At 36.0% G+C, this 19,864-nt stretch overlaps 2 protein-coding genes across 5 annotated transcripts; one reads left to right on the top strand and one right to left on the bottom strand.

The window, feature by feature from the left end:
* Positions 1-256: 256 nt before the first annotated feature.
* On the bottom strand, positions 257-13,978 carry LOC104708560 (anaphase-promoting complex subunit 1). 4 transcript variants are annotated; one of them, XM_087462686.1, is made up of 37 exons: positions 13,238-13,978; positions 13,039-13,102; positions 12,878-12,962; positions 12,414-12,685; positions 12,132-12,237; positions 11,889-12,049; positions 11,052-11,236; positions 10,880-10,949; positions 10,625-10,795; positions 9,959-10,428; positions 9,235-9,694; positions 8,743-9,081; positions 8,176-8,259; positions 7,629-7,715; positions 7,479-7,538; positions 7,157-7,255; positions 6,805-6,945; positions 6,257-6,337; positions 5,791-5,862; positions 5,356-5,427; positions 4,660-4,753; positions 4,510-4,583; positions 4,370-4,420; positions 4,175-4,252; positions 3,929-4,050; positions 3,691-3,851; positions 3,536-3,612; positions 3,306-3,419; positions 3,121-3,222; positions 2,628-2,768; positions 2,203-2,376; positions 1,840-1,903; positions 1,604-1,743; positions 1,345-1,502; positions 1,159-1,237; positions 939-1,037; positions 257-823 (listed from the first exon to the last, which is right to left on the bottom strand). In XM_087462686.1, exons 1-37 carry the CDS (start codon positions 13,459-13,461, stop codon positions 407-409), a joined length of 5,448 nt encoding a protein of 1,815 aa, XP_087318812.1. In that variant the 5' UTR covers positions 13,462-13,978; the 3' UTR covers positions 257-406. The 4 variants fall into 4 exon arrangements, 3 of the variants coding, with proteins under 3 accessions (XP_087318812.1, XP_087318811.1, XP_087318813.1); XM_087462685.1 differs by having other exon boundaries at positions 7,629-7,721; XM_087462687.1 differs by lacking the exons at positions 12,414-12,685; positions 12,878-12,962; positions 13,039-13,102; positions 13,238-13,978 and having other exon boundaries at positions 7,629-7,721; positions 11,814-12,049; positions 12,132-12,148.
* A 4,115-nt stretch (positions 13,979-18,093) lies between these two features.
* Positions 18,094-19,797, top strand: LOC104708561 (trihelix transcription factor ENAP2-like). The gene is made up of 2 exons (XM_010425156.3): positions 18,094-19,072; positions 19,502-19,797. Exons 1-2 carry the CDS (start codon positions 18,334-18,336, stop codon positions 19,513-19,515), a joined length of 753 nt encoding a protein of 250 aa, XP_010423458.1. The 5' UTR covers positions 18,094-18,333; the 3' UTR covers positions 19,516-19,797.
* The last annotated feature ends 67 nt before the right edge of the window (positions 19,798-19,864 follow it).

Raw genomic sequence — 19,864 nt, forward strand, 5'->3', positions numbered from 1 at the left:
TTTTAATAATCATTTTATTATTTGATAGAATCAAATTATTCTATAATTAAACTATAAAGGTATATAGCTGTAGTTTTTGTGGGACCACTAAACTTAAGTGTAGGTTTAAGAATTTATAAAAGATAGATTTTCATCAATCCGAACCGAATAATCCAAACCAAAAACTCGGTCCTTTTATTTGCGTCATTGAACCCGGTCCAATTTCATAATCTGCTATTTCAATATTTGTGAGTTATGCTTTTTGTCGTAATCAATATATAGTCAACACACGTAGATCAATGATCACCATCATCTATTTCAAATTGACCATGATTTTTTCTCAAGAAGAGAGCTTTGCTCCAACAAATTAATCTCACTACAATAATTAACAGCCCAACAACGAAGGGAGTACGACGAAATCATGTTTTCACAATACTACTGTTGTTTCATTTGAATTAAAAAAATAGACCCTATCAATTTCATTAATTGCACTGATATGCGTGCTTGGTAACAACAACCGCAACAAAGGTATCGCCGAAGTTGAGTTTTTAGATTTGGATTTGATTTTTTCCACTGCTGCTTTGATGATCGTTGGAGATGGTACGCTGAACCATTTCAAATACCATGACAGAATGATTCTATCTTTCTGCAACTTTGAGTTATACTCATCATCAGGCCATGCTTCTGTCGTCAGGTAGTTCCTCAAACTAATCTTCAGCTCCGTTGACCAATTCAATATCTCTTCACATCTCTTTCTCAGCGCTGCTAAGAAGATCGACTGTACAAAGCCACCTGAAGAGCTCAATCTTCCACTTGATACCGCCTCGTTGTAGGCTAGAGCAACCTGATATCATTAAATATTTAGATCCAAAGATAGGACCGCAAAGCAGGTTGTTACGAGAATGTATATCAATACTAGTATAATTCAGTTCCAGTTCCATTGTTGCAGAAAAGAGTACCTTGAGACTTGAGATAGAAAGTGAATCACACACGTTACTATCGCTTTTGACAAGCAGATCAGCCATTGAACCAATGGTTGTATACAAGGATAAATAAACCTATGTGACATATACTCAAGATTAGTAGTATACACATGCCAAATAGACTACAACAAAAATGTTCCACACAGTAATAACCATTGAATCATTATAGGGTTAGGTGGCCTTAAGTTACAATTACCTGCAACAGAGCTGGTCGATCCTTACTTATACAGTCAAACAACACTTGCAGGCAGAACTCCTTGAAATCAGAATCAGATCTGCAAAAATGAATTTGTTAGAATGAACTCTTTTATGACTTATGGACATTCAGGCCAAACAGAAGTGCACAAATAAATGTGTATCAACCCGATAAAACGGTGCTTACTTGTTATTCCAAGATTTGTCACAGCATAGCTGTGCAAAGGCTATTAGACTTGGATCCGATGAGAAAGTGCTGACCAAGTGATCGACACTATCAGAATCCAGTTCTCTATGACTATTAGCAAGCATATTAGATTCCCCCAGAGTTCTTAAACCAAAAACCTGCATCACCAAAAACATACAAACCTGAATCAGAAACAATTTTTTATGACTTAAAATTAATCTGAGGCTCTGAGCTGAGAGTATTTGATGGAGTATACAACCTTATGCATTGCTCGTGATAGCAGCGACTGACACCCAACTGGATCATCAACATACGAACAAGCTCCTACCTTCCTTTTGACATAAATAACACCAGAATTGAAGGGGTCACTCTTGTCCCCAAAGTTCCACCAATTTTTCTCTGTGTTACATTAGTCAAAATTAAAATATCTTAAAACCAGCTAGACAAAGTAACCAAGGAAAAAATAGAATATATACAAGCAAATGCATCAATCACCTTCTGGGACTAGCTCAATTTGTTGGGGCCAGTATCGGGGACCACAGACACAAATTCTCTTTAGCTGCAGGATACAAATACATTTTAAGGTGACGGTGGGCAAAACAAGCAGATAGATTCGGTGAGGAGGTATTTCATGAAATAAACTTAAACTAGAACTGAGCCACGCTGGTATATGACCCTAGTTTTCTTCTGTTCAACTTGCAGTTGCCACAAATGTGCTTCTCCCAGAAAAACTTAAATGATTTTCATAATCTATGTATAAAGCAGTGTGAGCATGCGAATCAAGAAAACTTTTGTGATCTTTTTCTGTTAATAAAAATATGCAGGGGAACTGAGGGTAAGCTGTTGAACTTTTCTTACAATAGCACGCTCTGGCAAAATGCACGGGGTAATCTCACAAAATCTTGTTTCTGAATAAAGTTTTGTTTCCTTTACTGTGACTTCTAGAGGCGCATAAACAGGTAGACCGGAATCAACATCAATAGTCTGCAGCCAACGAGCCTCTGTTGCAAGGACATATAAATGCCTGAATGCCTAGGAAAAGCAAAAATCACCTTGTCAGATATATTCTGGTAAAAGCATGGATATCACAACAAAAGTTAGAAACAAACTTCCAAGTTTGGCATGTCTTTGATATCAAAATTAACAAAGTGATTGGTTTTGGGTAACATTATATATATTAAAGAAACTCTTGCTTCTATCTTATTGTCATCAGACAGAGACAGCAACCAAACCAAAGACAAAAAAAGAGTGATGCAAATAATAAATAAGAGACGTCAACTTGCCTGAAGGTGACAACGGTTGTCATTTGGTCCAGAAGGCAACCGTGGATAGAGAGTGATAAGCAACATAGCAAGTGAGCCATTGTTCGTTGAAAAAGTCCGCATACCACCTCCAAGAAACAAGAAACCTGTAGCTAAGCTCACCTAAAGGAAAGAAAAAGGATAGAATGAATTTGATCAACAAAAAGTATCCAATCCTAAGCGTGGTCTCAAAAGTCTCACATTTTGTGATTGCATTACTAAAACAATATCAGCAGCTTTTAAATTACTTTACACGGTGCATTAAAGAAGAATTGTTTTGGCCATAGTATCAGACTGATGCAAGAAAGAGCTAGAACTTCCTTATTTTTTATGAGTGCTCAGTGGCCTAAGATTTTTTTTAATGTTTACAACTTATTGCTGCAGAAAATATATTTTAATATTCTTGAGAAATAAAATGCTAGGCAATTGAATTACATGAAACCAAGGAACCTTAATTTTGCACAAAAATGCTTACCGCCATTTGCGTGCCATAGTTTGCATGTCCATCAGCAGAGTTTCGGCTGCGGAGAAATCTCAACAACCGAAAAACTTGCAGGTCTCCTGATCCCGCCATGACCTATACAAGTGAGTTCTTTGACATAAAGCTACTGACTTGAAAAATGAATGTTGTTGGACAGGAGACTTGAAAAGAAGTATTACCACTGAGAGAGAAATAATGATGAGATAAAGACACATTTCAAGCGTTCCCCGATCAACATATTTGGATATTCCCTTTGGAAATGCATTTCCAGGTGTAGCAGAAAGAGGCTTGATCTACATACATCGAAACATATAAGCTCACAGAGAGATGATCATAAGGAAACCCAGAGAATTATTAGCATTTGAGAAAAAAAGAAGTATCAACTACAACATTTCCATGGATGATATACCTCATTCAAAAGATAGAGAGCATAGTTCTTAAGTAAGTCCCGAGCATTTCCATCTCTCGTACCAGCGAACCTCAGCCCTATCAGAAACAACAATACATGTCATAATTATCATGAGATATTAGAGACTGATGTCTCATAAAAATTGTATTATATACCAAGTGAAATGCAGGCCCCGGCCACTATATTAACGTATGCCTGCACAAGGGCTTCAACATCCACCTCATACATATCATCCATGTCATCTTGGAGGTGGCTGATACCATTTTTGACAACTTCAGGAACTTGAGACTGAATCCACTCACAAGTAGGACAGATCCTATAATAAAAAAATCTATTAGACTAATATCTTAGAAGTAGCAATCACAGCACCTAAATACGCAAGATAAATATTACCTGCTCCACATTATCAAGTTCCGAGCAATGACACGGAGCATTATGAAATCAGGCCTTACACACTCCAAATCGTAATGTGTTTGTGGAATAGAGAGCTTTGAGAAGATGACCTCTGATTCTGTCTGCAACAAACATTGTAAAGCTTTCCGAAAGAGTCCAGTCCACAGGAAAAAAACACAAAAAGAAAAAGCTCGAAAGGCTGAAGTTCGAATCAGTTAATCTAGTTAAACCATCGTCAAAACCCACCTTAAGATACATTAAGGTGAGAGCGATTATTGCTCCAGGAGCAGTTATATCAACATTGGAAGTGTTTCCGTCTGTTATCTGAGATAGAAAATTATGATACCCATATAGTTAGAATTCGGTTAGTGTTTGAAGCACATGTTTATGCACAATAGAAGCTTCACATAGGAATATGGAAGCACAGATTTGCAGGCAAACCTGTGCAGCACTTCGGTGATCTTCATGTGATGGTGCAAGGACAGATCTTTCCTGCAAGGAATTCAAAGACACTGTTTACAAATCCAATGTGATATGATTCAGAGTGGAATACAGTTAAGGTGAAATCCAGAGCAATTAACCTCTTTTGCTCCTAAATACTGGAGTAAGCGATTGACAATGGCGTCCATGGAACCGAGCGCATCACTTCCACGGCCTTGAGCCAATAAGAATGCAGAGTCAGCGTAAACAGAAGAAAAAGATTTCAGTAGCAAAAAATCAAAAAGACATACCCAGAGCAACAAGACCAAGTGAGAATCCTGCGGATACAGCATAGCCCTCCCTTTCAAGGACATTGTCCCCTGCACTTCTGCGGCCAATTTCACCCTGCGAACATGTACAAAGTGGGATCTGAAAGATAAGGGACGATCCACTGGAATGCAGCGAACTAAATTGCCAAGTAAAAGATATGCATTAACTTCATTGATGTTTTTAACTCAGTCCATGATTGTACATGTAGGAATAAATCCACAACTAAACTAAGGGAGTTCGTAAACCTTTTAACTTGCTAGAAGTTCATACACCAACTGTAATTGTATCAAAGGTGCACTTAACTATAACTAAAAAATTAATGATGCTGAGGAAAGCAAATCTGTATAAATAGTTGTATCATGTATCTGGTGATGATTAGAAATAAGAGAAAAACATTTCTAAAAAAGGAAAGAAGGTTCTATGGACAACGTAGAGCAAGTTCTGAAACGTATATTTCCTCCCTTTACATCAATTGCTTTGACCAACAAAAACTAGAGATATACGCTTTTTAATTAGTCCTGAAACATCCAAAAGTTACTTTACAAACAATAATTCACTAACAAATGTGCTTAAAACACGAGCCTCACATTGAATAATACTATAACGATTAGAATGATATTTGATGACAGGAAGAATGCTATATCAAGTGAAATATATAAACATGCAAGAAAGATTACCAAAAGTAATTCCATTGTCCGCAGGTGTGCTGATCCTTCAAACAGCATACCAACGGAGACTAAAGCTGCAGCCTGTAAAATAGTTGAATATAGCATATTACGAAAAAATAACACTAGTTAAACATAGTCCTACTTTCTCTATCAACTATATTCACTGATCATTAGAGATAATTAAAATCAATATATTTTTAAGGAAACTTAAGATATCGCCAGAACTAACAATGTTGGAATATAAAATCAGACACAGATCGCTAATTTCAATTGTAAACTCAAATAACAAAAAAATTGAAGTTATGTGACATGAAAAAATAGCTTTACTTTTAGGATATGCAGGTAAAATCCATTGCAACTGCTTGTCATCCAACTCCTAATTTCAGTAAATGCTTGTAGATACTTAATCACTTTCAGTTAGTCAGAAATTACAGCAATCTGTACCTGTAGAAGGGTTGGTATCTCAAACTCAGCATATGAAGCTTGCAATCGAGCCGGAACATGGAAAAAGAGAGCCTGTGTGCAAACAAAAATAAATTCTTAGGGAAAGGATTAAACACAGTCGCACAGGGCACGCCAAATACATTTAAATCTTCCAGTTCTAAGACTGAAAATTATATAAGTATTATGGTAGTAAGAAATATTAACATCTTTCAGTGCTTAAATGAAAAGTTCACATTTTCAGAAGAAGTTGATCATCCACCATTTCATGTAGTCTAGATCTAAAAAAAAACAAGAAAGCATAGGTAGATCTCAAAGTAGTGTGTAACTGAAGAATTTGGATATCCTAAACAAACAAAAAAGTGTTTTGGTTGACACACTATCAACAAAAAATTACTTAAGAGGCCAATCTAAGATATGAACCTCAGACCACCAAATAGTCAAGAAAATGAAGCAGCTGAATCTCTACCTTTGCAATATCAGGTTGCATTGTTCTCCTGTATGAAGCAGCCAGACCAAGCATCAAACCTACTGTAGTGCTTTCATGGTCCTAAACGACAAAGGAAAAGGACGGAAGCAATTAAGGTAAATTAGAAAGTAGATAAGAATAATTTTGTGTTTGAACTTATCAAACGGAGAAATTTACCCAGGTACAATACTTCCATATGTGATACAATTAAGGACCACAATTATTAATTGAGGCAGACATAGATATATATTCCAGTCTCCACAAATAATAGTGACATCCAATGTTGCATACTTGCATTCATATCTCCTCAGTAAGCCAACATATATGGTCACAATTATACGTGCTAATCCAAAAAATGGGGCAAACGGGTAAAACTAGTAATAACTTCGATCAAGAACCCCAGTAACTTGATGCTCAATTCAGCAGGAATCCACATATATATCCCCATCAAAGAATAGGATATGTATTAGGCCTAACTAGTTACTATTAACCAATAGCAGGTACAAAAAATAATAACTAAATGGAAAAAAGAGCCAATAGAAACAAACCTGAGTTAAATATTGGTATATGTCACTAAGGTTCAACACATGCAAATATCCCTGTAATCCCAGTCCAAACAGAAGACCAGCATGAACAGCATTTGGCTCTGCAGGTTTATTGTATCTAATCCACGTTCGGGAGACCTTTCCCTGCACCAAAATGTAAAAAGAAACAAAAGTGAATTAATTGTGTTGTGTCTGTCAGCTGTGATCGGGATGAAGAAATGGTACTTGTTGCATGATAAATATACATTGTGCGATCACGTACCACACACGTTATTCACATACTCTTTTAGAGTCATCTCATAGATGCAAAAATAACAAAGATACATAACACGTCATGACAATATACAACACCAACCTGAAGCGGAGCCAGTCGCAACCCAGCAGCAACAGCGTTATGAAACTCCGGCCAGGTCTTAAGTTCTTGGATATTCTTTATGTTTGGATCTAGATTAATCTGTTAAGAATAACATGCAACCTTAATTACAGGAGTGGCTAAAATGGCAATGGATTTTGTTATTATGAAGATGGAAGTTACAATTTGCACGATATGGCAATTTCAAGAAATATATAATAACACAATCCATTGCAACACGTTTTTCCATTTAAATTAGAGTAAATAACATGTTTCGTAATGTGTAATAGTTCCCCTGCTAAATCATAACCACAGTTTTACGTACAATGGCATTTTGTTGAGCAGGCAGTCGACCTGCTAAAACAAGCTTTGGTACAGTAAACGCCTGCAAAATTTCAGAGAGGATATAAATCTTCATATAGTAATTACAAGTGATAAGAACCATGTCTAGCTCCTACAACAGATAGAAAATTACCTCAGTTAAAAGAGTGTGTATTGTTGATAATGTGAATGCTCCACGCCCGAGGGGAAGCACAGCAGTCCTCTGTGCTATGCGCCAAAGCTGGTCCTACCCCAGCGGAAAAACAACGCAACATTATAAACACTAAAGAGAGAGATTTGGAGTCCATGAAGATCTAAAACAGCGAGTTCAGCAAAAACTAAACTGCTGGCTTCTACTGTCAAGAAATACACGTGCAACTGCATCTAAATTCAGTTTCTAATAAGTAATTTAGAATTAATTCGTAACTACAATGAAAGTATATATTTTTATCATATTGTAGCATGCTCTTCTCCCAACATTTTTCTAGTAGTACCAAAATATTTTTAAATGGAATTCTAAAAAGAATTTAGCATAGTAAATGAAAAAAAAAATGACATGATTGTGTTAAAAAAAAAAATTAAATGACATGATTTTACTGAATTATAGCTTCTTTAATTCTCTCCTAACTTTTCTTTTAGTATAGTAGTTAGTTTTAGAAAGTAAAAATATTATCTAGAAATGAACATATCTAGATTAGTACCTGTTGCTGCTCCTGATCTGATATAGTAGGGTTAGCAGACGTTTGAACTACCACCGGTGTTGCAGAGCACAAAAGACGCCGAACCTAACATGAGAAGGAATATGAAAAAGAAAAGGGGAACATCACGAGAAAGAATATGGGTTTATACTCAAGTGCCCAAAAACTATAGAAGTATATGGGTGGGGAGATGGTAGCATTTGAATAGCCAATCAGCAACGCATAACAGAATGAGGGATGATGACATAGTATGAAACTTTGTAATCATCCACTAATACAGAAAATAAAGTAGTGGCAAAATTGCAATGCAACAGACACCAAATCTAATAGCAGACACATATGTATGTCAACATCATCTCATATATAGCCAGTAAGACGAGGTACAGAGTGCACTACTAGCAAACAAAGTGCCTTGTGTAAAAATTTAGAACAATGCAACACACTACTTAAGGGGCAGTATAGCTACAAAAGATGCAAAATTCTATATGGCACACTACAGATACCTTTTCGAGCATTTAACATTGTAATCGTTACACTAACGAATTAAAAGCCAAATGGGGGCAGATATACCTCATTCAACCGTAGATCTCGGCCATACCGTAACTGTGTGTAGGAGTTGAAGATATGCTCCATTCCATCTATTACAGAACCATCCACTGAATTTGTATCCTCAATTTTAGTGTTTTCCAAGCCAATCGACTCAGATAAAGAGGATGGAACGATTACTGGATGCAAATGCAGCATGTAAGGTATGGACATCGATATCAAATTCTTATTTGACTCCATCTCAAATTCCTTGGATGAACTGAAATTTCTGAAGACGGATTGGGCCATATCTTCTCGGCCAAGAAGCACATAAGCAATTGCTGGCCAGTCAGCTGGAGGAGATTCCCGACAGCTATCCAGTGCCTACACAATACAGACCAAAATATTAGGCAAAAGATGGAACAAGTAGGCTGACCCAGGAATACCACATGAAAATCATCACACTGTAGAAGCTATCAGTAGTTTATCATATCCACCTACATACTCCTAAGATCCACAAGTATCTTTCCAACTTACATGTCTCAGCGGGAGAGATACACCAGAAGGTAGCAAATCCAGCTGATGAAGCCCAAATCTCTCTCCTGCCATAGCTAAGATAGTGAGTTCTTCGTTACTGGAGTATGATCCTGGCGCAATATTACAGGGGACACCTGATGAAAGTGTCCATCCTTCTGGCTTATCACCAAATAACACACTGTAGAAAGAAACAACTTTCCTTGCCCAGCTGACAATGGAGCACCCATCTCTACGGATCAAATCTGGGAGGTCATCAAGGTTTGTGGATAAACATCCGCGTCTTAAACAGTTCTCAAGCCATCTAAATAAATTTGGAGGTTTCCTGATAGAAGAAAGGGTTGTGCACGCCCCAATAGTTTTGGAAAGACGAGGAAAATCACGTATGTAGTGATCTAAGTAACACTTCTCATCCAGAAACTTGGCAATATTGCACAACAAAATTGCCAAGTGATGCAAATCCCTACACATAGATGTCAAAAGTTAAAAGAGTAACTCACATACATATACAATCTTAACTCTTCTTCTGATCTATCAAACGTCAGTTTTCTGTGAGAAACTATACAGAGGAATGTTAAGCAGAAATGCTGGCATAAATCTACTGTTGTCAATGCAAAATTAGCTTTTTACAACTCTTTTTGTAGTTACCAATCTGAGAAAATTAATCATTTGTAAGCAAAACAGGTAAATAGCACGAAGTAAAGCTTTGTGAAACCAATTTACTTACTGTTTCCGTAGATTATCCATCTTCAAACTCTCATAAACTGCATGAAGACAATCTAAACTCTGGACCATTAATTCACGTGAGCTGGCCGGTATGTCTTCACTATCAGTCTTAGAATCAAGTGGGACAATTCCTTCCAGATCCAAAGGATTTATCGAAGTAATACCACTGTGAAACCTAGAGTAGGTCTTATGAAATTTGCTGCTGAGAAGGAACTCCCAGGAGGACTCTGATGATGGTTTGGGTTGCTTCGGATGCATAGCAGTAGGCTTTTGACAGATCCCCAGAAATATGTTGCATAAAGCTTCCCATTCATAATGAATACTGGACCCTTGCTGGTCAGAATGACCATCTCCCCAAAGAAGAGAGAGAAACAAATTGTACAGATCGGATCGTAATCCCTCACCTATGGCTGCTATGCAATCATTTGCAAGTGACGATGAAGGTTCACGAGTTAAGGCACACCGAAAGATCTACAAGAGTAAGGTATAAAACGATAATTTAAAACATGACAACTTAGACTAACCAAATAAACAAATACTGAAGTTTGGATCTGTACATCCAGCTAAAACAATCACGTGATTTGAGTTCATAAGGATAGAATGCCCATGGTAGTTGACAAGACTAATCATTTTCAGTTTAAGAAGGATTGATGTCTGTCTGGCATACCTGTGAATGGTTAACTGATAGATTGATACATCCCAACACAGCATCAGACAATCCTGTGATCTTCAGGTCCCTGAAATCTGTATCTGTCTTTTCAGACTCTCCATCCCCAGAACCAATACTTTCTCCCAACCAAGAAGGCAATACATATTTACAGAGACATTGTTTTCCTGACTACAAATAATATGACAAATTAAACATACTGCATTAGGAAGATTTTAACAAAAGAAATTGGTATGGTACGTAACAAAAACCTACATAGAGAAAGAGGTCATTTTCTGGAGATAAAACAATGATATCCAAATGTGGAAGCAGTCCTATTTTCACTCTGCAAAAAAATGGTAGAAGCATTGTCAAACTCATCATATGATGACAGAAATAATCTCATTAACAGTGGCGCGAGGCCAAAAAATTGAAAATAGGAACTTACTGAGAACGTGTCACAACAACAGGTGCAGCAGCAATCGCAGGGGCACTCCAGCTCATATCAGGCTTAACGTCAAACAGAACTTCGTTATTAATTTCAACAGTCTGGAGGCCCACCGATAATAGCTTCTTCTGTTCTAGAATCAGAAAGCAAATTACTGGGACGGCATTATCAGTCGCCAAAAAGACCTGAAATATATTTTACGGCACTTGTAAAAATCAAAAAGATAGTAAAAATTTCAGTAACAGAACCCAGCAACTTTCTCCCATTCCCAATCAACAAACAACAATGAAAGTCGAAAAGTACAAAATTCATCCATTTGAGACACATTCTACAACACGAACACAAATATACAAAGTCCAACTCAGCATTGGTAATGCATGCCCTCAAGGCTACGGGTCCTCTAGGGGGAGGCTTGCGGATCTCGAGTTCGAGCACCACAATGGGGAAGGGATTTAGCTGTAGCCCCAAAGCTCAAATCTTCTTGAATAACAAAATCTTTTTCAAATAACAAGAGTGTCAAGGAAGGCCATATGTCTACAGTAAGATTGGAAGCTCTAGAAAAAGAACTTTATGAAAGTGGTGGCTTAGAATGCTCAGAGAACATGAAAAATGCGAAAGCTATCCTAATCAAGATAACTGAGCGGTCAATTTTTATTTGCGCATCCATTTAACATCACTTAGGAGAGACCCCCAAAACATTTAAGAGAATATCTTTTAAGCCTTGATTTTGTTAGCAGGAGAACATAGTCACGGATTACTCACCGCATTTTAGAAAAAGAGATCCTAAAACTTCCTCAAATAAAGATACCACGACCAAACATCAGATAGATTTGTCACCTTAGATGCTGCTTTCTTCGCACCTTTGGCTTGCCATATTCTGCGAAAAGAAACCCGCTTCGGGAGAACAGCATCAGGAACGACGCCGCTTGAACATGAAGCAGAAGCTTCAAAGTTTGACTCTATAAATTCGGCTGCCCACACAGAATGTTGCATCTTACCTGAAAACCCAAGACAAAGTTTGTCAGTGAAAACTAAGAGCATGAGCCAAGCACAGCCTGATCAGAGGCAGAACTAACAAACCTTTATTATATGACGTCATAAGAGGTAGATGGTCACTTGTCCAAATTGTTCTCTCATCGTAGTCCTTCATTATGTTCAACTTCCCTCTCTCTTCTACATAGGTTGGCTGAAAAGTAAGTAGATGAGTCACCAGATGCAAAATATATATAACCAAATATTTCATCACCGAGAATTATATATGTGCTGTTGATAACAACAAAGAAATAATTCAGGTCCCGATAGACTAGCATGAAGTATGAATAATGTAACAAGGATTATCTACAAAATGATGAGTTCATTTACCCCAGGTTCCTCTAATGGATCTCTTAGAATCAGATGGGAAGAAATGTATGGCATATCTCTATGCGCGACTGGGGAATGGAGTTTTTGTGGGGAACTAGTCCCAACTTCTTTTCTTTGGCGCAGCATCTCACGAGAACCAAGGATGGGGCTAACAGAAGAAAATGGAACATGTGAGGATGGAGTCACTTCAGCAGCTTGTTGAATAAGTAGACCGAATGGTAGAGGCCATATTGAATTGACAGTACGCATAAGTGGAACAGATACAACTTCACCTGTTGCCAACAAATGCCAAAGGTACCTCAGCTCATGTTACATCAGAAAAGACACAAATAGTACTTTTCATTTGTAATTACAAAAACTATGTGCAACAACAGTATGAGATCGTTCTTTCGTTAGAAGCAAAACCATATAAGACTCCATTAGGGTCATACCGAAAAGTCGGATAAGTAAGTATCCACAATTACCTGATGTGTTGTATATTGTTACGCAGCCAATTTGAAAGACACAAAGAAAAGATTCTCTCCCTCGACCGAGGTGGCTCCAGCATGCCTATAGCATAAAAATCTATGATTTAAAACAGAGTGATTACATTGGGGATATACTCAAAACTTGTTATGGAGATTACCTTAATGACGGGAGAAGACAAGGTAAAGCGCTTGTGCACGCGTGAACCGCTGCTCCAGATTATGCTATCATCAAAATCAAAATGTGCATTATCAATGACAAATTGATGGAGTGGGTGCATAGTTATAGATAGAGTAATCAGCCAATTGAATACACACACACACTGCTTAAAGTCAAAATTGTATCCACACCCTTCTTACCAGTTGTCTCGGATGAAGAGCTCGTGCTCTCTCTGCCGGGTGAAGTTGGATTCATTGCCATCATCAGCATCGTCTCGCTCGCCAGTGAGCTCAGGATCGAAGAGATCATACAGATAGGAATCGGCATAACTCTCGTCCGGTGATTTACAATCGGTAGCTTCGGCGATTAGACCGAAAGGTTTGAACTTTCCGAGGACGGTAAGTTGGCGTACCCCTGGAGCCATTGAAAACAGAATCAATGGAGACTGAGTGATCTCCCACACGCTCTTTCAGCCTTTAAACCCTAGTATTTTCTATTTTTTTAAAAAAAATTTAAAATCTGTGTGGGCGAGGCTTTACAGACATCGCTGATAAAAAGGATCGTAATCGAGTTAAGATAAGTGAGCGAGACAGAGGAAGAACTGAGTAGAGAGATTCGAAACCGATAAAGTTTGTGAAAGAGAGATATCAAAGGATGGCTTCAAAAAGCATCGAAATATTTCGCTCTCAGTGAAAGAGAGATGTTCTCAGAGGAATTTAATCAAACAGCTTCTGTGCCTAGATCCACAGCAACCTGGGTTTAAGTTTTTTTAAAAAAGGAAAAAAATAATAATAATAAAGAAGTAAAACTTGAAGAAAGGCCCAACATGATATAAAACTAAAGGCCTGGGTTATTAGTTTTTAGATTATAGTTTTTGGTTTTTGGATTTTGGATTTTAGTTTTTGGGAATTAGATTTTACAAAAAAAAAAAAAAAAAAAAATAGAGAAAATGTTAGGTAAATTTTTTTTAATATAGGAAAAGTGAAAAACTCACCTTAGATGGTTTTTAGATTATTAATGAAAATTGTTCAAATCTTCTTAAAATTAGATTCCCTAAATTTTAGGAAAACCATTTTTACAAAATCTTGAATGTGTAAAAAAGGAGATTCTCAAAAACAAAAACCAAAAGCTATAAACATTCAAGGACAAAATATTTCCAACTAATTCGCTTTTGACCAAAATCGAATACTATTGGCTCCACTCCCCCCCCCCCAATAAGAGATTGTAAATGAGTTAATTACAAAAGGTTTATTTATGTAATCTTTTAGTAACGAGTTTGTTTGGCATATTTATTGAAAGTGTCGGGTTTGTTCTCCAATTAATATATAAGGAGGGACACACTAGGTATATATATAAAGAAGAACAATCGACCCGAAATTGATTGATCCCTCTCACCCCCCCCCCCCCCAATAAGAGATTGTAAATGAGTTAATTACAAAAGGTTTATCCCTATATTAGTAAAAGAGAAGTACAACTACTACCTATGCCGAAAATGTCACTATGACTTAGTCTAGAATTTGAGTCATTAAGGATAAATTAGTCCTTCATCGTGTTTTGGGTAGGGTTAAAATTTTGAAATTACCCGAAATTTAGCAATCAGATATTTCGCAATCGGATTCTTAATGGGTTTGGTTTTATAACCCATTCTCAAGATTTTAGAAAGCTTAATCTTTTGAATAAAAAAAATAAACAAAGCTGCATTTTTTATTTCATTACCATACTTGATCTAGGCCGACAATGACGAGGTTTAAAGTCACAATATTCAATCTCACGTCAAATTAGATTATAGGAATATCAATTAATTTAGGAGAAATCAATTTCTATAGAATATTGTTTGATCCTATAATTTAGGAAACTAATAAACTAATTCAAATGGAATTTTTAATAAGTCTTAAAAATAAAATCTAAATCAATCAATATAAATCCTACGATAAACTTTAACAAAATTATCATATTTAATATATCAATAACTGATTTCCCAAATCACAAAGATCTCAATCTTTTGAAAGTGTTCTCAAAATATTTGAATGTAATTTTTCATTTGAATGAAATTTATTAAATTTCCAAATCGTAAATCTATTAAAACTCTATCGTCATATAATTGTGAACAAAACATTTAAATAGTGAACATTATACAGTATCACCAAATTAATTATGCAATATATTCTTAGAATATACCCTAATTGTTGATGTTAATCGTCTTGCTATAAATACAATGTTAGTCATCAAGGTTGAATCATTATACCTTCCACTATTTCTTTGTTGTCTATTTCATTTACCCTTTTTCCTATAAATGATGAATTCAAGAGTTTTACTATGTCACTCGCCATGGCCATGGCGTTAGCGTTATCATAAGAGACTTGTGTTGCCATGTTATCGGCTTGAATTGTAAGTTATTCATAGTCCTTTTTACTATTATTGGTTTAATTGATTTTTTTACTATAGGTTTCAATGAATTTCTACTAGATTTGGAAGCTTATGTCTTGCTTTTTCTTAGGTCATGACTGTCTTCTCTGCTACTCTCGGATGGGCTGCTCCAAATTTGGTATAAGCCTTTTCCATGTCACCTCTATTTCTCTTCATGTTAAAAATTTGTTACTAAATGCTGAGTCTAATGCCGAGTCTTTTTCTCTTTAGGATTTGAATCTAATGTTGTTGTAGGTTGCTCTTCCTGGTGGAATGTTTTTTCAATCATTTTTGGCATTCAATCGTATCTTACTTCTATTGAGGCCAAATGCTTCTTATGGTACGATTCTTATGGGGTTTCAACTTATTTTAATTTGTAAAAGTGATTGTTTTTGTATGCTAACATGCTTCTTTTTCTTTGTATTCTTTAGGTCATTAAGAAAAATTAACTTATAATTCTTATTTTTAGTATTCAAATTTTATTAGTTTTTATTGTATTTGGGAGAAATACTTTCAAAAGCTTTTGGTGTTGGTAAGTTTAATTTAGTAAAATTCATAAATAATTTTAACAATTAGGTTTTATATGGTTAATTTTTGTTACTAAACCAAATCATTTAAAAAAAAAATAACTTATGTTTATTGATTTTAGTTTTCTATTACCTTTATTTGCACTTTGTTTTGTTTTTTTTTATTTGTTTACTAAGTCATTAAATTTTTAAAAAAATTACAACATTAAATTAAACCTTTTCCCTACATAAAAAGAAAATTAGTAGGATTCTTTTCTTTCATTTGATTCCATCATTCTAGCCTAAAAATAATATTGGATGAAGATCAATTTGATGTGTCACCAAATCAACACTCAAAATAAGAAAGATTTTAAATGTATAGTATTTTACTGTTCTCATCAAATCCTAAATTTTTATGACACGATTTTGCAGTTTTATCGTAAGTTATCCTTAGATCCAATGAATGATTTGAAGAAAAAAATCTCACAGCTTATCACGAAGCTTTGGTGTATCTTTAGGCATGTTGAGCGTTTTAACAAGCTTCAACAGCGAGGCAGTTTGAACTGCTTCCGTGCTTCCAAATCCTGAAAGCTACAAATTGAGGGATTAATAAAAGACTTAAAGAACATATATTGGAAGTTTTTTTCCTATGCTGTTAAAATATTCACATTTTTTTTCATTGTATCAAAATTTATTATATTACCATTTACTCGTTTTTCTACTGTTTTATCCAAATTCATTACACTAATGTATTAATTACTAAGATGGACCACACTAAAACAAAATTACAATATATTTTAATTTATTATAAATTTATGTATCTGTAAATATCCATCCGCCCTGTAGCGCGGGTCAGATTCTAGTTTATGTAATCTTTTAGTAATGAGTTTGTTTGGCATATTTATTGAAAGTGTCGGGTTTGTTTTGCAATTAATATATAAGGAGGGACACACTAGGTATATATATAAAGAAGAACAATCGACCCGAAATTGATTGATCCCTCTCACTTCCTCCATCTAGTTTTCGGATATCATGTTATTTTGTAAGATGAGATGAGATTTTTTTTTGTAACAATAGTATATGTGATTAGTTGATGACAAAATACAATGGAGAAAGATGGTTTTGATTGTTGCGGCTAAATGACTGAACCATTTAAATGGTAGAAAATAATTTTTCAAACTTCCAATAACACTATAATAGTTTAACAAATTTTGTTTTAACTTCTAGCACTCTAGCGCTTCAAATAACCAATTTTTTAAAATAGAATTACACAATCAACCTCCCAACAAAATATATTATATATAAATTATTGTACAAAATTATCACACCAATTATACAAATTCACAAACTAATATCAATACAATTTTAAAATCTTTATAAGTAAATCTACCAATCTCTTGAATGGTTGTTAGATTCTTTGATAGCTTGAACATGACAATAAATTTAGATTCCCAATATGATAACATAAATTCCCAATTGTCATATCTATTTCATAGCTATTTTCACAGAAAATCAACGTAACTACTTATTTATTATTTGGTAGCATCGATTCTAGGATAACATAATTTTTCTCTCTAAGTTAACATATTTGGCATTTCTGTGTTTTTTTTTTTTTGGGAAATTAGCTGCATTCTAACATAGTTTCTCTGGATGATTAACATTTCAGATTTTTGCAGCATGGGCGTAATAGAATTACATAATCAACATACCAACAAAATCTATTATATAAGAAATTATTGTACAAAATTATAAACAACACCAATAATACAAATTCTTTATTAAAAATCTACAAATTCACAAACTAATATCAATATAATTTTAAAAATCTTTATAAACCAATATTCTACCAATCTCTCGGCCAAAATTACAAACGTGTGAAATTAGCTGAAGAAATTTATGTGTGGGAAGTGCGGAAAAGATGTTGGGATTTTCTTACAAATTGTACGCTAATGCTAATAATGCATGAGATAATCACCGTTAAGACCAAAAAAGAAAAAAAAAATCTATTGGCTAAATTGAATTGGGACCAATAAGAGACTGTGGATGTGTTAATTTCAGAGGTTTATTTATATAATATTTTAGTTTGAGGTTTATTATGAAATAAATGAAAAGTTATGAGGTTCCTTTTTTTCAACAGTGTAATCATAATAACGAATTAAGAGAACAAGAAGAGTTTAGTTCGGTTTTAAACGGAGAACAAACAAATCCAATATGACGTCACCCGCCGGTCATCAATGTCAGGCCACACTTAATCCTCTTCTCTCCCATTCCGATTTCCTCCCACCAGAAATTAAAAAAAAAACTTCTTTTTTCCTTTGTTTCGATCTCATCCTACGCCGTAACTTCCACCCGGTGCGTACGTTAGCAGTAAGTACTCCCGAAGAATGGAGACGACAACGACGACGCCGCAGTCAAAATCGAGTGGCTCCCACCGTCCGCCGTTAGGAAGAGAAGACTGGTGGAGCGAGGAAGCGACGGCGACGCTGGTCGAAGCTTGGGGTAATCGTTACGTCAAGCTCCACCACGGAAACCTCCGACAGAATGACTGGAAAGACGTCGCCGACGCCGTTAACTCTAGACACGGCGATAACGCCCGTGCAAAGACCGACGTTCAGTGTAAGAACCGGATCGATACACTGAAGAAGAAGTACAAAACAGAGAAGGCTAAACTCTCGCCGTCGACTTGGCGTTTCTTTGATCGCCTCGATTTCTTGATCGGTCCTGTTGTCAAGAAATCGACACGTGGTGGTGGGGTTGTCAAATCAGTGGTGCCTTTTGTGAACCCTAATCATCTGAATCCAGCTGGATCCGAAAGCTCTCTTGACGATGATGATGATGATAATGAGTCTGGTGATTGGGAGTTCGTTGCTAGGAAGCAACCTCGTGTGGAAGAAGTAGATCTGAGTGAAGAAGGATCGACGTGTAGGGAACTAGCTTCGGCGATTCTGAGGTTCGGGGAAGTGTACGAGAGGATTGAAGGTAAGAAGCAGCAGATGATGATTGAATTGGAGAAGCAGAGAATGGAAGTTACAAAGGAGGTGGAGTTGAAACGACTCAACATGTTGATGGAGATGCAACTAGAGATTGAGAAATCAAAGCAACGGAAACGTAGAGTTGGTTCAGGTAAAGAACACTCATTAGGTTGTTTGGCCATTGTGTGATCGAACTCTTGTAAGAGTCTTAGCATATTCAAGTTACTATTGGTGGCTTAGATTAGCTTAAAGCTTCGAACTTTTACATGGTTATTACTGTTACTGTCTCTTAAAATGGCATAATGTGTCTGTGGAAGATCTCAAACTATAATGTTAGTACCTTGTCTGCTCTCTGCTATAGGCGTGGATGAGGCTGGTTAGTAACTGACTTATGTGTGGATTGTTAAAGTTTAGTGCCTTTCTGCCTTCGTGTTAGTATAAACTTCATTTGAGCTTCTTTCTGTGCTTTCGATGGTCCTGCTCCTGCAAGAAAAAGTCGAGCTAGCATTCTCTTGCTTCTCTTAACTTCTGTAGCTTCGTGGATGAGTTCACTGAAGTTTGATCTGCCTTTATTGTACAGGTATGGAATTGTAGACTTGAGATTGGTGGAGGATGGTGAAGCAAAAAATGCAAAGCAAAGAGGAATTAGTTGGATCTGAAGCTCATTGAAATCGGAGGATCCTGTTACTTTTTTCTAATTTGTAGGATAGAAGTTAAAGGACTCTCTAGGATTGCTGTTTTTAACTTTCTAGTGTTTTAGGGGTACGTACATTGCTGTAATGGAGCAACTCTTCCCCACTCTTAATATCTGACAAGTATATTGTAGCTTTGTGAAGTGTCCACTCTTAATATCTCTAGGATGGCTTGTTAATCCAATTTCTAACCAGCAGCTACTAGAAGGGTTAGTCTCTCTGTTGGTTAATCAGGTTTCACAAGTTATGAG

The sequence above is a fragment of the Camelina sativa genome, chromosome 8 (assembly GCF_030686135.1).
Source record: "Camelina sativa cultivar CO46 ecotype springtype chromosome 8, ASM3068613v1".
Lineage (NCBI taxonomy): Eukaryota > Viridiplantae > Streptophyta > Magnoliopsida > Brassicales > Brassicaceae > Camelina > Camelina sativa.